Genomic DNA, 15,314 nt, shown 5'->3' with positions numbered 1-15,314 from the left:
TGCTGATTTTCCGTTCCCAGGTGAAGACCTTCTTACAAGGAGTGGTTTATGCTGTCTCTCCCTCTAAACCATTGGATCTAACCTGGCTGGGGGGCTCTTCAGGGCTCTCCCTTTCAGGCCGTTACGGCATAATTCGCTACGATTACTAGCCCAGTAGGTTGACTACCTTGTGACCATTACTTCTATCATACGATTTTCAGAACTGGCTGTACTATTCTTATTATCCACAGGACGAAGGCTTGGTTTTGCCCCGTCCCATCCTCTCTCCTGAAGGTGGTCTCTGCAATCCACATCAATAAGGACATTGTCCTACCCTCCTTCTGTCCCTCCCCATTCCACCTGAAGTAGCTTGTTCTTCACTTTTTTTGATGTAGTGATGGCAGTACACACCTACCTTGCCGCGACTGAATCATTCAGATGCTCTGACAATCTTTTCTTGTTTCCCGAGGGGACGTGCAAAGGCTTGGCAGCTACCATTGCTTGCTGGATTAGGTCTGTGATCCTGGAATACTATAGTCCAAGGGCGAGGTTCCTCCCTTTTCAGGTTACCGCCCATTCAATGAGGGCTTTTGGTTCTTCATATGCTGCGCGGCACCAAGCTTCTATCTCTCAGGTTTGCAAGGCTCCTACTTGGGCTTCGGTGCATAACTTCATGAAGTCCTACCAAATTCCTTCTGATGCCAGCCTGGGTTGCAAGGTACCCCAATATGCTTTGCGTATGGCTGGTTGCATTTCAGATTTTTTTTATTTTCCCATCCTCTCGGGCTACTATAATATGTCATATGTTGCTATCTCTTCAAATGACATTAATGAGAAAATTGGATTTTTTATACTCAATGTAAAATCCTGTTCTTGCTGAATTCATTGGGGGACACAGATCCGGGCTCTACTGTTTTTCTGGGCCCAGGACTTTTGTTCTGGTTGTTTCATTGTAGTTCTCCCAGGGGCCGGGACCATGGATGCGCTATTATCTTTACTCTAACTGCTTTTGTACAAATTGATTAGCCTGTTATCTGTGGGAAGGGTATGACCTGCCTGGGATGAGCCAACCGTCTTTTTTTTTTTTTTTTTTTCTTCTTCTACTACCAAGTGTCTGCACCTTAGTGGCAAGGTTCTATACACATGATGTTGTGTGCCCAATGAAGTCAACAAGAGTACAGAAATCTAATGTTATCATGTATGAAGATTCCCATATGCCAGTCATATGTAACACTCAATGACATTTCTTATGGGCGTAACACCAGTTGTAAGCCAGAGTACATAAGTAAGCCTGTTACTAACTATATGTTATAAATGTCAATCTCATTGTAAACCATAAACTGTTTACAGATGTAACTTATTCTAATATAATAATTGTTCCTCATGTTAAGTGTTATGGTCGTCTATATACAGGTGATAACTGCCAAGTTAAAGACCCCAAGTATGACTATGTGTATGACCTGCGGCCACTTGGAGAGAAGGACACAGAAGTGGCGGATGGTGAATATAGTTACCAGCTCAAAGTTTGTGGGGAACTAACTAAATCTGCATGTTCATCCCAGGCACCAACTGTGTCATCCTGTCAAGTAAAGGGCAATAAAGGAATGGTAGCAGGTATGTTTCAATAGATTACACATCCAACGTAATCAATCAATTACACAAATAATAACACAAGAAGTTTGTAAGTGTTATGCATTAACGTGTCTGCCCGTAGTATGTATTACAAGAAAACGGGGTCTCCACAAGTGCTGCATATCCAGATGTGTTTTGATGTATAGTGCAGATTGCAGTGGAGCTTATTGGTAATATTTTTTTCTTTAAAAGAAGTAGCCCCACAATTCTTGCACAGCAGTGTTTTCTGTCTGGTCAGCAGGCAGCAGAACTGCATAGTAGACCGACATATAGACAGAGCAGTAGGAGGTGTAACTCTGCATGATAACTTTATTGTCAATTCTCTTCTTTGAAAATTATTTGCTTTTTCTTTTTAATTGATCTTTCCTCATGTCCACATTCCCTTACAAACAAAAAACTAAAATACAGTAGATAGTCAGAAAATTCCAATACTCCATTACATGTTTCTGGCATAGAATTCAAAAGTGGTAGCTGTAGATTTTATTTTTGGCTGTCTTCAATATTGTTTACATACTTTTTATAATCAAGGACATTTTACAATTTGCCACTTATTATGTCCCATTGATGCCAGAGTAAAGTAATTTTTACTTTTTATTCTTGTTAAAAGATCAGCAGCCAATAGACTCTACAAATAGGGGCAGATATGAATAGATTGAGGGTATGTTCACACGGCTTATTTTCAGCCATTTTTCGGGCTGTAAACACCCCAAAAACTTGAAGCTGAATGCCTCGTAACATCTGTCCATTGATTTCAATGAGAAAAACAGTATTTCATTCCAACGGGGCGTTTTTTTCCGCGGCCGTTTGAAAAAACGGCGCATAAAAAAACTTCCCGTAAAATGAAGTGCATGTCACTTTTTTGGAGCCATTTTTCATTGGGTCAATAGAAAAACAGCTCCAAAAACGGCCGCTAAAAAACGGCTGAAAACCAGGGGCTGTGTTCCCTTTCCGTATTTTACAGCCGTTTTTAGTTTGCCATGTGAACGTACTCTTACAAAGGTGATTCTATCCTTTTTACATCGGTTTTCGCAAAAGACATGAATGCAATAGCTACAGGATGTGCCATACATTTCAGATAGGTCGGATCAGACTCCCACCTATCTGGAGAACAGGGGTTCCTTGATCTGTTAGGTGGGACATCCACAAAATGCAGGCGGGGATTAACTGGAGAAGTGGCCATGGCTGTCTCAATTCAAGTCTACGGGAGTTATGGAAACCGCCTCACCTGGCAGATCAGAGGGTCATTGTTTTTCACACTTAATGTTACCTTTTTGTATCCATTAATTTAACCAATTTGTATGTATGGTTTTCTGTTGATTATTAGGTTTGACCAATCAAAAGCTGGTATATGAAGATGGAAATATTATGATAAATTATACCGGAGGAGCGCTCTGTCACAATAAATATCAACGTTCAACTCTTCTAATATTTCACTGTGACAAGACAGAAGGAAAGGTTTGTGTAGTTATGCAGGCTTTCTTATGTAGTGGATGAAAATACAGATTGTTAAGTAACCTCCGTTATTTTTAGGTGCTGTAAAACTTTAGTAAATTTTGGCCCATAAGTAGTAATGGAGACACAGTGAAACTTTCTAATATACACTTGTCCTTCATGTTCCTTTCCTCACTAATCATAAACTCATGGAGGTACAGATGCAGGATCGCAGATCCATGATGTCCCTTCCGGAAGGGCTCTCCTATGTGCTAAAACACCTTTGTTATAAAATACGTCAGACTTGCATGTATGTAAGGGGGGGATATACATGTATGTGCCGGTGGTTGTACTGTGGCGGTGCAGTCATCACCAGGGGGAGGCTGTGAATCACACCCGGCTGGATTGGAAGTTTTAGTGGTGGTCTTAACTTTTTAATGATACTCCTTTTAGACTGTCAGTACCACCATGTCATAAGAGCAGAGCTGCCAGGCATACACCATATGGACAAAAGTATTTGGACACCTACAGGAGCTTTTTTGACATCCCATTCTAAATCCATAGGCGTGAGTATGGAGTCGTCGTCCCCCGTCCCCCCCCCCCCATTCCAGCTAATAGTTTCCAATCTTTTAGGAAGTTCTTCTACAAGATTTTGGAGTGTGTCTGTGGGAATTTTTGCCCATTCATCAAGAGGAGCATTTGTGAGATCAAACACTGATGTTGGACAAGAGGGCCTGACTCTCAATCTCCGTTCTAGTTCATTCCAAAGGCAAAGTTCAGGGCTCTTTGTGGGATAGTTAAGTTCTTCTACACCAAACTCGCCCTACAATGCCTTTATGGCCCTTTTATTTGTGCACTGTGACTATCGTGCTGGAACAGAAAAGGGCCTTACCCGAACTGTTCCCACAAAGTTTGAAGCTTACAATTGTCCAAAATCTTTTGGTATGCTAAAGTGTTAAGATTTCCCTTCTCTGGAATGAAGAGGCCTTGGCCAACCCCTGAAAAACAACCCCATAGCATTATCCCTCCTCCACCAAACTTTACAGTTGGCACAAGGCAGTCGGGCAGGTAACGTTCTCCTGGCATTTACCAAACCCAGACTCATCCATTAGACTGCCAGATAGAGAAGCGTGATTCGTTACTCCATAGAACACGTTTCCACTGCTCCAGATTCCACTTGCGGCGCGCTTTACACCACTCAATCCGACGTGTGGCGTTGTTCTTGGTGATGTAAGGCTTGCAATCAGCTGCTCGGCTATGGAATCCCATGTCATGAAGCTTCCGATGTACAGTTTGTGTGCGGTTCTTTATGCCAGAGGAGGTTTGGAGCTCTACAGTTATTGAGTCAACAGAACGTTGGCGACTTCTATGCGCCTCGGCGACCCCCTTCTGTAACTTTACGTGGTCTGCCACTTCGTAACGGAGTTGCTGTCGTTTCTAAATGCTTGCACTTTGCAATAATACCGTTTACAGTTGATCATAAAATAACCGAAAAAGGCCATACTTACAAATGGACACAGCCAGGTCAGAAACGCTGATGGAGTGAGCAGGTGCTTTAAATAATAATAGCCACTCCCACTGGTCTTGAGGGGAGTGGTGTGTGGTGCATGGGATGTGTAGTAAGAAATAATAAATGAATAGTGTGTGTGCAAGTGTAATACTATAAGTGAAATATAGGGGGCAGTAATGAGTGAAGTGCCTCAATAGAAATAAATGGATAATGGGGTGCAAGTGTGTGAAACATTGAGGGATAGTGTGTACGTCATGAGGCACAACGTGTATAGCCAGGTGGAAGCCTATTTGTGACGCCTTGATAGTTCATAGAGCGGGCTACCCTGCTTGCTATGCCAAACAACAACACACCATGCTCTCCCAGCATCAAAGACCCGGCTGTGTCCAAGAGAAGCGAATATACGTAGTAATGCAAAATACCTGGGGTATTAGTAATCATCTTGGCCAAAAGGACGCAAGCTCGCAATCCACAACAAGGATCCCCAGACTTGCGAGTCCCTAACTCCTTAAATGGAACAGAATGTTCCTGATGCACAGACAGAACCGATAAAAACAAGGGGACATATACAAAACCACCGAAAAAGGCCATACTTACAAATGGACACAGCCAGGTCAGAAACGCTGATGAAGCAGTGAGCAGGTGCTTTAAATAATAATAGCCACTCCCACTGGTCTTGAGGGGAGTGGTGTGTGGGGCATGGGATGTGTAGTAAGAAATAATAAATGGTGTGTGTGCAAGTGTAATACTATAAGTGAAATATAGGGGGCAGTAATGAGTGAAGTGCCTCAATAGAAATAAATGGATAATGGGGTGCAAGTGTGTGAAACATGGAGGGATAGTGTGTACGTCATAAAATGTCTAAGGCTTAGTTCACACGTGTGTTTGTTTGCTCATTTGTTCTGCTTCGTCAGAGGAGCAGAACTAGAGAAAAAACGGAAGCAATGGTTCCGTTGAAAAATGGCACACTGCTGGCGCCCGATGGAACCGATTGACTTTTAATAGGTTGCATCGGCTTTCCATCAGTGATTTTTAGCGGAGATAATAGCACAGCATTTTGCTATGGTCTCCGGTAATCTCGGCCGGATCTTCGACGGAGTCCCCTAACGGAGCCTCCAATACAGATGAGAAGGAGGCGTAAGAGAAGAAGTTTCACAAACTGACTTGTAACGGTGGCATCCTATTGCAGTACCACGCTAGAATTCAGTGAGCTCTTTAGAACGAACCATTCTTTCACAAATGTTTGTAAAGGCAGACTACATGGCTAGGTGCTGTATTTTATATACCTGTGGTAATGAGACTAAATAAAACACCAGAATTCAATGATTGAGGTGTGTCCCAATACATTTGTCCATATAGTGTATATACCAAGCTGCGATTTATGAAGGTGGGACTGGGAAAATAAATTCAGATATCAAAGTCGATCTTTTCTGTTTCGTTCCAGCCTGAATTTCTAAAAGAGACACCGGACTGCATATACAAGTTCCAGTGGCGTACGCCACTAGCCTGTCTACCTTTCAAACCTATTGACTGCTCCTTCAAGTAAGGTTATATTAATGTCATCAGTTCGTGTGAAAACACTGTACTTTCAATCTTTCTCAGTCGTAATTTCACAATTTTTTTTAAATTACAAGGATCTAAGTATAACAGTTTATTTTTTTAAAAGTCAATGAGATCTGACATATTTACTAACACTGTGCACTGCCTCAATACTGGCCATAATACACAAACATTCCATGCGTCTTGTCCCAAGTCCCACCAGCATGCCTACGTAGAACTAGTTTATTGGTCATGTTTTTATTACGGGGATTAGTGATAAAGGACCGAATTACACCACTTGAAAAGTTGACTGACTGGAATGGGGGTTGAATTTACGGCTGTGACCTGCTTTAAGCGTCCGTACTCATTAGCAAGAAAAAGGACAGAAACTGATGCGTTCTAGAACAGATTGTTCATATTAAAGATGCTAACAAAAATGACATTGCCGTTATGGGTCCATACATGTACCACCTTCAGACACTTACTGCCTAATTTTGAAAATAAAATAAAAATGACGCTAATGAACAATTGTACCCGCTTGGCCCAATATACCATGAAAATACTATTGCAGACATCACTGACTGACTTTTCAGCAGATTCATGTTTGGTGCCGGTCAAGGCGATTATGTAAAACCATTATGGACAATGTCTATTGTGTATGGGGCATTTGTGTATCGTGTCGTGATCTGTTAGTGTATATGTGAGGGAGAAGGGAAGATTCTACAGTTGAGGGTTCTCAATACTAACGCAAAAGCAATTGGAGAAGTTGCTGGTAGCAATCTACCGGGTTGCCGTTTTTATTTTCCTAAAGGCCTCTGATAAATGACAGCTAGAATCTGATTGTTTACTATGCTCCACTTTTCTTCACTGTTTTTTATTTTATTAATTTAAAAAGAGGATACTGTTACAATGTTTAATTTTTTATATATTTTTTTAGGGACACACTTGGAAATTCATATGATCTGTCACAACTGTCACATTATGATAAAAACTGGGAAGCAGATTCTTCACTGGATCCAAACCTCAAATTTCGCATAAATATATGCAGACCTCTAGTGCCAGAAACTGGTAAGACTTTTTTTTTTTTTAAACTGGCCCAAATAGGACGGCCTGCTGCGTCTTGTCACAATCCTTTTTATATAAAATTGTTGTTCACTCTTGACAAATTCCCTTTTAAATGAATATCTCCTCTATACAGGTCTGTCTTGTTCTCTAAAATATGAACGTAACATGATCTTTTTTGTTTAAAAGGGCCAGCTTCATGCCCACATGGCGCTGCTGCCTGTTTATTAAAGGGCAACAAGGCTATAAATCTGGGCGAACTTGCATCTAGTCCAAGATGGGACAGTGGAGTGTCTGTACTTCAATATAAAAATGGAGAACGTTGCCCTGATGGCATAAGAAATAGAACTACTACAATACGATTTAAGTGTGACTTGAACAAAGTGGTAAGTTATTTGCAGATGTTTATATAAATATTAATCTGTTTATACATCAATGATCAATTTTGCCTTGTCTTTTGTAGGTGTCAGGACCTCAGCTAATCCTTAACTTACAGGACTGTGACTTTAGTTTTCTGTGGTCCACAGCATACGCTTGTCCATTGACAATAAGCACACATGATGAGTGCCGAGTGAAGAACTCTGCTACTGGTAGTTATGAGTTGACTATTATAATTTTTATTTTTTTTATAGAAATTGTTCCCTAAAATATAGAGCTTTCTCCCCAGGAGAAGATATTGGTAACTGTGGCTACAGATTTTGATTCATTTATTTATGGTTAATATATACCTAGCTGGTCCATAATGAGGAATTTGTACGTAGTTGTTCCTTTGCATTCCTTGCACTGAATATAAACAAATCTTCTAGCCTCTGTGGATACAGTTTTAGATATATTGGTATGGAAAATGTGTTCTAGGAGCAGTACTATACAAGCAAAGTATTGGCAAAGTTAAAGGATGATCAGGACCAAAGCTACAGTTAATGTCACGACTGTATTCTTCCAGGCTATCAGTTTGATCTGTCTTCGTTGTCAAGCAAGGATGGTTATCTTATCAGGGATCGTGAACGATCAATTCAGTTAAATATTTGCAGTGATATTAACAACAGTTTATGTGGCGCTGGAGTCGGTGAGTTAACCTTACACTGTACTTTACATTACATAAGACAGCCACAGATAGAAAACATATAAACCTTTCTATCTGAGGACTAAGTATGCCATAAATGTATGATAGATGCAGGTCCCCGCTCTGGGACCCACGCCTGCCTCTAAAACTGGGGTCACTCGACCCACCAGATGAGACGTCAAGACAGAAAATGAATGGACTGATATTTGCTTTGTGAATACCCCTTTAACTATGAACAGGGGCACAGGACCCTGCTGAAAAAAAGCAACATCATATTTATTTTATAAAGTACTTTTAGTATTGTCAAAGCAACATTTTGTGTTTTACAGCCGCGACCATTTTCTACCGATTGTAAATATTATTTACAATGTGGACATTTTATTTGGTTGGAGATTTAGCTCCACTTTAATGCGCCTATAACAACACTGACCTTCCAGGGCACGGAACAGAAGATTTTGACATGTCGATACTGGAGCAGATCGGCTGTAGAGCCTTTAACTTCAACCACTAATAAACACAGGAATAAAGTCATTAAAAAGTTTTTCCACGTCTCAAAGAAGGGTTTTGATATAAAGGTTAACCTTCTTTTTAGGGGCATCTATAAGATGCCAGCTCACCTTCGAGAAATATGTAAGTGCATGCTACTGCATATATAAGGATGGTCTTCTCACAGCCTGATTGGCCGAGAGCAGACTGTGTTTCCGTATCCATGGTACCTTTGCAAGAAGATGTTGGTGGGGTCTGCTCTTGGCTAAGCAGACCGAGAGGGGCCGCTGTCCCTATGAGACGTTGCAAGTTTAGGCCACTGATCAGCAGCTGCAGTAGAATTCTATAGATGGTTTAGGTTAAAAGGGTATGACCTGGTGACTTCCTAGGTTATACTGAAGAATCAGTGCAGCTCCGTATATGTCAATATAGTTCTAAATGTCCTATACATTACATACATTTCAAAAAATGCTATAGCAAAGTTATCAGAGTTTTCTTTAGTTCAACATTAACATCGAATATTCAAATGAAAGGCTCTTTATATTTTGACATTTTTTATGATGTTTATCAATCTGTAATATCTCAGTCATAAGAGTCATTAAGATAAAGGGCAACCAGTAAAACTGCTAATGTGTTGTTTTTTTGTTTGTTTGGAAAGGTGTATGTGTATCAGAAGGTGGGAAACACATAAACGCAGGGAAATCACAGAGGCAAATCACTTATATGGACCAGGTTTTGAAACTGGTTTACGAAGAAGGTGACCAATGTGGCAAGAACCCATTGAGGAAACACCGTAGTGTTTTTACCTTTGTATGTGGAGCAGATACCGCTGCCGGCAGTCTTCCTTCGCTGACATCTTATAGTGAAGACACCTGTACATGGCAGTTTTCCTGGCACACACCCCTAGTCTGTGAACAAGAGGTGTGTATGATGGCAAAGCTTTTAAAGGGGGCTTGGAATTGCATCTTAAAATAATTATTAAAGTGGTATTCTGGTTTAGGCAAAAGAAGGTTACTCTTTATATAATGGAAAGCTATTCAACTTGCAATATATTTCTCACTGTTTTCAAGATCTTTGCTTACTGTCATTCAGTAGGAACCTTTGTTTACTTCAAGTGATTAGAAGTCTGTCCTGGTCATTTGATTACACAGGTGCATGGCTCGTTACAAAACACGGCTCTGATAAATGGACTGCCGAGTTCAGCAACCAGTCGATTGCGGTTGACAGGTCGATTACTGACTGATGCAGAGTAGAATGCATCCAGGATTCAATCAGTACTTCAGAATAACATTTGTTTTGCAGTACTGACTAAACACTGTCCATGGAGCTGGGTGCTGCGCATGTAGATGTCGACACACTGATTCTACAGCAAAGAATCTGGGGAAGGGAGTGATCTCTCCCGCTGTAGCATCAGTATGCATTGCCTGGCTCCATAGAAGCCTAGTTTTATTAATGTTGGGGGCACTATGGGGGGGAGCACTAGTACTAATGAGTGCACTCTGTGGAGCACTGTTCCTAATTCAGGCACTCAGGAGGAGCAATATAACAATTGAGGGCACTGTTTCAAATGGGGGCACTGTGGGGGAGCACTCTTACTAATGTGGGTACTCTGGGGGACATTATTACAATTGAGTACATTATGGCAGGCACTGTTACTTATAGAAGTACTGTGGGGGAGCATTATTACTAATGGTGCACTTTGGGGGAACTATTGATGGCACTATGGGGAAGCATTATTATTATTGGAGGCACTAGGAGTGGCACGATTTCTAATGGGGCTTTTATGGGGTAGCACGATTGCTAACTGGGTACTCTACAATTATTTTTGGAAGCACTGCATTATTACGGTTTGTCTACTTGCCAAATTTATTTTTCGGAGCACTTAGTAGTGAGCACTATTACTCTGAGGGGCACTATTTTCTGGGCACAATTATTTTTGAGGGCATTTTGTGTGCCACTTATTATTGTAGGGGGAAAGATCTGTGTGGTACTAGTATTTTCATGGAGACTATCTGTATGGCACGAATATTTCTGCATTTCAGTATTTGGGGGCACTGGACAGCACAACAGGTACAGTTTTAGGGGTTGCAGCAGGATGACACTGTTAGGGCATGAGCATGGGGAGTTTGTGTTAGGAAGGTGGAGAGTATGATGGAAAGGTGAGGAAGCTAGTATGTCTGGACAGCAAACGCTGCAGAGACCAGTTGTAAACAAAAGAAGCGTTTATGGTGGTCTGGGCTCGAGGGAGAAGATGAAGAAAGAGAATGTCTTCAGAGAAGACCTGTGAGTCACTAGATGTAATTGTTGTGTATTTTTGCCTGTGACTGCATCTGATCATTTCTATATGCTGTATGTTCTGTAATGCTAAATTTAATTTCAAAAGTAATATCCTTCCATGGAGCATAACTTACACATCATTCCCCCGTGGTCCTGTCACAACTCTGTGCCAAATAAGTCTCAAGACCCTCACAAATTACAGCAGTAGGTTTCCAACTCCTTACAGTTGCTTAGCCCTGCTGTACTGTAACGAGTCCTGCACCTGTGTGTCTATCACATGACCAGGAAATATTTTTATTACCTGGAACTAAACAATGAAGACTACTTTTCAATGACTGCAAACAGAGATCTTGAAAACCATGAGTAATTGTATAAAAAAAAGTATATTGGAAATTTTTTTAACTTTTCATCATGCAAATAATAAACTCTATTTGCTGAAACCGGAATACCAATTAAAACATTAAACCTGACTAACAAGTTTGGAAATGAAAACCTGTTCCATCGGTTTTGTAAAAATACATGCGGTTTGTTACATAATATGTACGTATTGTAGTGTTCTCACTTCATCTTTTTATGTAAGACATGGTCACAGTAAGCTGTTCCCTTGGGTCTAGTGCAGAATTAAATATAAATTCTTCTTTTGAGTCCCTGAAATAATTGTTTGATTTATTTGTTAAACAGATTAAATGCTCCGTGAGAAATGGCACATCCCTTATTGATCTGAGTCCTCTGATCAAGCGTGTCGGTTTTTATGAAGTTCTGCAAAGCACAGAGAAGGATGACTCTTCAGATTTCTACATCAATATCTGTCAGCCATTAAATGATGTTGTAGATGTGAAATGTCCACCAGGGGCATCAGCATGCAAAGTGACCGCTGGCGGAGAACCCGTTGTAAGTGCACATGCTTTAGAAATCCTACTTTAAATCTATAATTAGGGCATTCTGAGTTGATAGAAGGAAGTCCATCATTTGTGACCTCCATCCACTCGCTGGAGCAGGGAGCTGCTACGAAGTGTCCTTTCTGTAGGTCCCAGCACCTCCGTGCATTACATGGACAGCTCATTGATTTCAGAGGGCATGTAAGGTCCAGTTCACACAGTTTTTTTTTTAATGCTGATTCTGTTGCGGAAACAGCGTCTGAATCAGCTATAAAAAAAGTCAGAATCGCCTCCCATTGAAATCACTGGTGGTTTTACATGGTGGCTCTTAGCCGCTCGCGGTATAAAAAAAGCGCCATGCTCTAACTTGCCATGGTTCCGCCTCTGACCACCCGTTGAAATCAATGGGAAGCGCCCGTGGGTGAAAAACACTGCGAAAATTGCAGCAAGAAATTGCAGGCAGGTTAAAATCTGCCTCAAAATTCCTGAAGGAATTTTGAGGCAGATTTTTCTGCCTGCAAAAAAAACTCTGCGAGAACAGGGCCTAAAACTTGATTTCCCTGTAGTGGCGCTGCAGGGGAATTAAACGCTTGCTGCCGTGTAGCCCTGCAGATTACAGCTGATTACTGTGGGCCCCCACAGCGGTGCAGCCTGTGATCGACGACTTCTCATGGGGGATCTTTCTAAAGAAAATGTATTGTAAAATGCAAACAGACCCTTTAAATATGAAGTGTATTTTCTTGTGTAGCAGAATATTGGGAAGGAAGTGGACTATGTCTGGAATCCTCTTTATTATCATCTTTATTAGAAGCCCATAAGGGCTCATGTAACTTTTTTCCTTTTATTTTTTATTTTTTTTGCAACAGCCATTTCATCTACCCACAGTTTATGGCAAATTGTGTTACAAACTTTGCCAACATTTAACATGGTCTGCATGAAATACACACATGAACGGGCTTTGAACGCACTGTTGAGTTCTCGGTGACAATCATTTGAGCTGTAGAGCCTTTTCATTCTAGAAATCAATGGTGGTCCAAGATCACAAACTTCCAGTATGCCGTGTCTACTAAATGACATAAAAAAAATCCAAACATTATTCAAGTTATGCAAACCTTCTGCTCCACTGTATATATTTAGAACATAGAAGACAAATGCAAGTATATTGTGTTTACATTTTTTTTTATTTTTTTTTTATAAAAGGACATTGGCCATTCATCAGGTGCTCCACAGATTGATCAAACTACAAAAACTGTTTCTATCATAATGGAAAGCCAGACACTATGTGATTCTACAGACAAGGCGCAGAAAAACTATTCCACCACTATTCTTTTTCATTGCAATGCAGGCACAGATCTGGTAAATTTGTTGTATATAGCTTATGGTTTTATATCCTTTTTTTTAAAAAAAAATGTCAGCTTTATTTATTGTACTTTGATAAACTAATCATTATTTTTAATACATGATTCATTAACAGGGAAGACCAAAGTTTGTCCAGCTTTCTGAATGCAACTATCTTTTTGAATGGGACACCCCGTTAGTGTGCCCGGATGAGGAGAGCGTCTCAGGATGTTCACTGACCGATCAGAAACTACAATACACTTTTAATTTCTCCAGCCTCTCTAAAGAGACATACAAAGTAAGAAAAAAAAAACAATGGATACATGCCTACATTATCTTTATCGTCCAACATATACACCATTCAGCCATAAAATAAAAACAACTAACCTAACTTTGTGTAGATCCTTCTCTTGCCGCCAAAACAGCTCTGACCCGTCGTGAGCAGCAGATACTTTGTCACATTTAAGCAATGTGGGGCCTCCATGGATCACTTTTTTTTTTTCCAGCACATCCCACAGATGCTTGATCGGATTGAGATCTGGGAAATGTAGAGGCCAAGTCCACACCTTGAACTCTTGTTCCGCAAACCATTCCTGAACAGCTTTTGCAGTGCGACAGGGCACATTATCCTGCTGAAAGAGGCTACTGCCATTAGGGAATATAGTTGCCATAATGGGGTGTACTTGGTCTGCAACAATGTTTAGGTAGGTGGTATGTGTCAAAGTAACATCCACATGGATGCCACGACCTAAGGTTTCCCAGCAGAACGCTGCCTCCACCGGCTTGTTGTCTTCCCATGGAGCATCTCTTTCAGAGGCACCTGGCCAGCCACATGATGTAAAAGAAATCATGATTCACCAGGCCAGGCAACCTTCCATTGTTCGATAGTCCAGTTCTAAAGCTCGCGTGCCCATTGTAATCTATTTCAGTGGTGAACAGGGGGCACGCTGACCAGACTTCTCAGCGCCAGATGCATCAAGCTGCATTTCACTGTGTGATCTGACACATTTCTATTATAGCCAGCATTAACTTTTTTAGCAATCTGAGCTGAAAAGGGATCGGACCCGACGGGCTAGCCTTCGCACCTCTCGTGTGCCAATGAGCCTTAGTTGCCCATGACCCTATCGCCGGTTGATGAGTTGTCCTTCCCCAGACCACTTTTGGTTGGTACTTATCACTGCATACTGGAAACATCCTACAAGACCTGCCATTTTGGAGATGCTCTGACACATCCATTGTCTGTCCATCACAATTTGACCCTTTTCAAAGTCGCTGAGATCCTTACACTTATCTATTTTCCTTGCTTCCAACACATCAACTTCAAGAACTGACGGTGTTCACTTTTTGCCTAATATATCCCATTCCTTGACCGGTACCATTGTAACTGGAATATCAATGTTTTTCACCTCACCTGTCAGTGGTTTTAATCTTATGGCTGAACGATGTAGAATATAATTAACTGTTGACTAGTATCTAATGTGAGTGCAAGCAATACATCTGTTAAGAGTGAACATTGTTCCTCTGTACTTGTCAGGATGGTTAAGGGGGGAATATTTAACTAAATTATGTATAGCTGGCCGGCCACCTGTCGTGAGTCAAGGTCATGCATATGCCGATATTGGGAATAGCGGTTGTATGAATCCGTAATATGATGCCCATGCAATTCTATGGGCCTTACTGTTTCTCAGATTTTACACTGAGATGCACGGTTATTTTTTCTCATGGTATATGTGAGACTCCACATGAAAGTTATGAAGAATACGCTGCTCCATGCAGGCTCCATAAGGCACAAGGAATTTCTATGGGTCTATAATATAAAGCCGTGGAGGCACAGACATATGTGGCATTGACGTGAACGTGAGACCTTAAACTGTCTATAGACCTAAACATCCAAATAGATCTAGGTGTATGCACACATTAAAAAAATGCCCAGCTATACCCGACTAACTATAAATCCTTCCGGATCCTGTAGGATTTATAGTATCCAAATAGAGATTGTGACGTCCGCATATAATCCAATGTGTAGAACTATTAGCCGCATACAACTCACAAAATACAATGATTCAAGCAATAAGAAAGTGCAAGTACAACCGTAGCAATTAAGCAATCATTTACTTTC

At 40.9% G+C, this 15,314-nt stretch overlaps 1 protein-coding gene across 1 annotated transcript in view; it reads left to right on the top strand.

The window, feature by feature from the left end:
• The window catches only part of IGF2R (insulin like growth factor 2 receptor), a 167,650-nt gene that overhangs the window by 129,432 nt on the left and 22,904 nt on the right, over positions 1 to 15,314 (top strand). Inside the window, exons 27-37 of the mRNA XM_075862887.1 lie at positions 1,393 to 1,593; positions 2,936 to 3,066; positions 5,997 to 6,094; positions 7,029 to 7,159; positions 7,343 to 7,539; positions 7,617 to 7,743; positions 8,097 to 8,219; positions 9,361 to 9,623; positions 11,661 to 11,870; positions 13,058 to 13,213; positions 13,332 to 13,493. Coding sequence (XP_075719002.1) covers positions 1,393 to 1,593; positions 2,936 to 3,066; positions 5,997 to 6,094; positions 7,029 to 7,159; positions 7,343 to 7,539; positions 7,617 to 7,743; positions 8,097 to 8,219; positions 9,361 to 9,623; positions 11,661 to 11,870; positions 13,058 to 13,213; positions 13,332 to 13,493 — 1,799 coding nt within the window. The remainder of the gene's footprint in view (positions 1 to 1,392; positions 1,594 to 2,935; positions 3,067 to 5,996; positions 6,095 to 7,028; positions 7,160 to 7,342; positions 7,540 to 7,616; positions 7,744 to 8,096; positions 8,220 to 9,360; positions 9,624 to 11,660; positions 11,871 to 13,057; positions 13,214 to 13,331; positions 13,494 to 15,314) is intronic.

This window comes from Rhinoderma darwinii, chromosome 4, assembly GCF_050947455.1.
Source record: "Rhinoderma darwinii isolate aRhiDar2 chromosome 4, aRhiDar2.hap1, whole genome shotgun sequence".
Classification (NCBI taxonomy): domain Eukaryota; kingdom Metazoa; phylum Chordata; class Amphibia; order Anura; family Rhinodermatidae; genus Rhinoderma; species Rhinoderma darwinii.
Note: the sequence above shows the minus strand (reverse complement) of the source record. Positions and strands in the feature narration are given on the sequence as shown.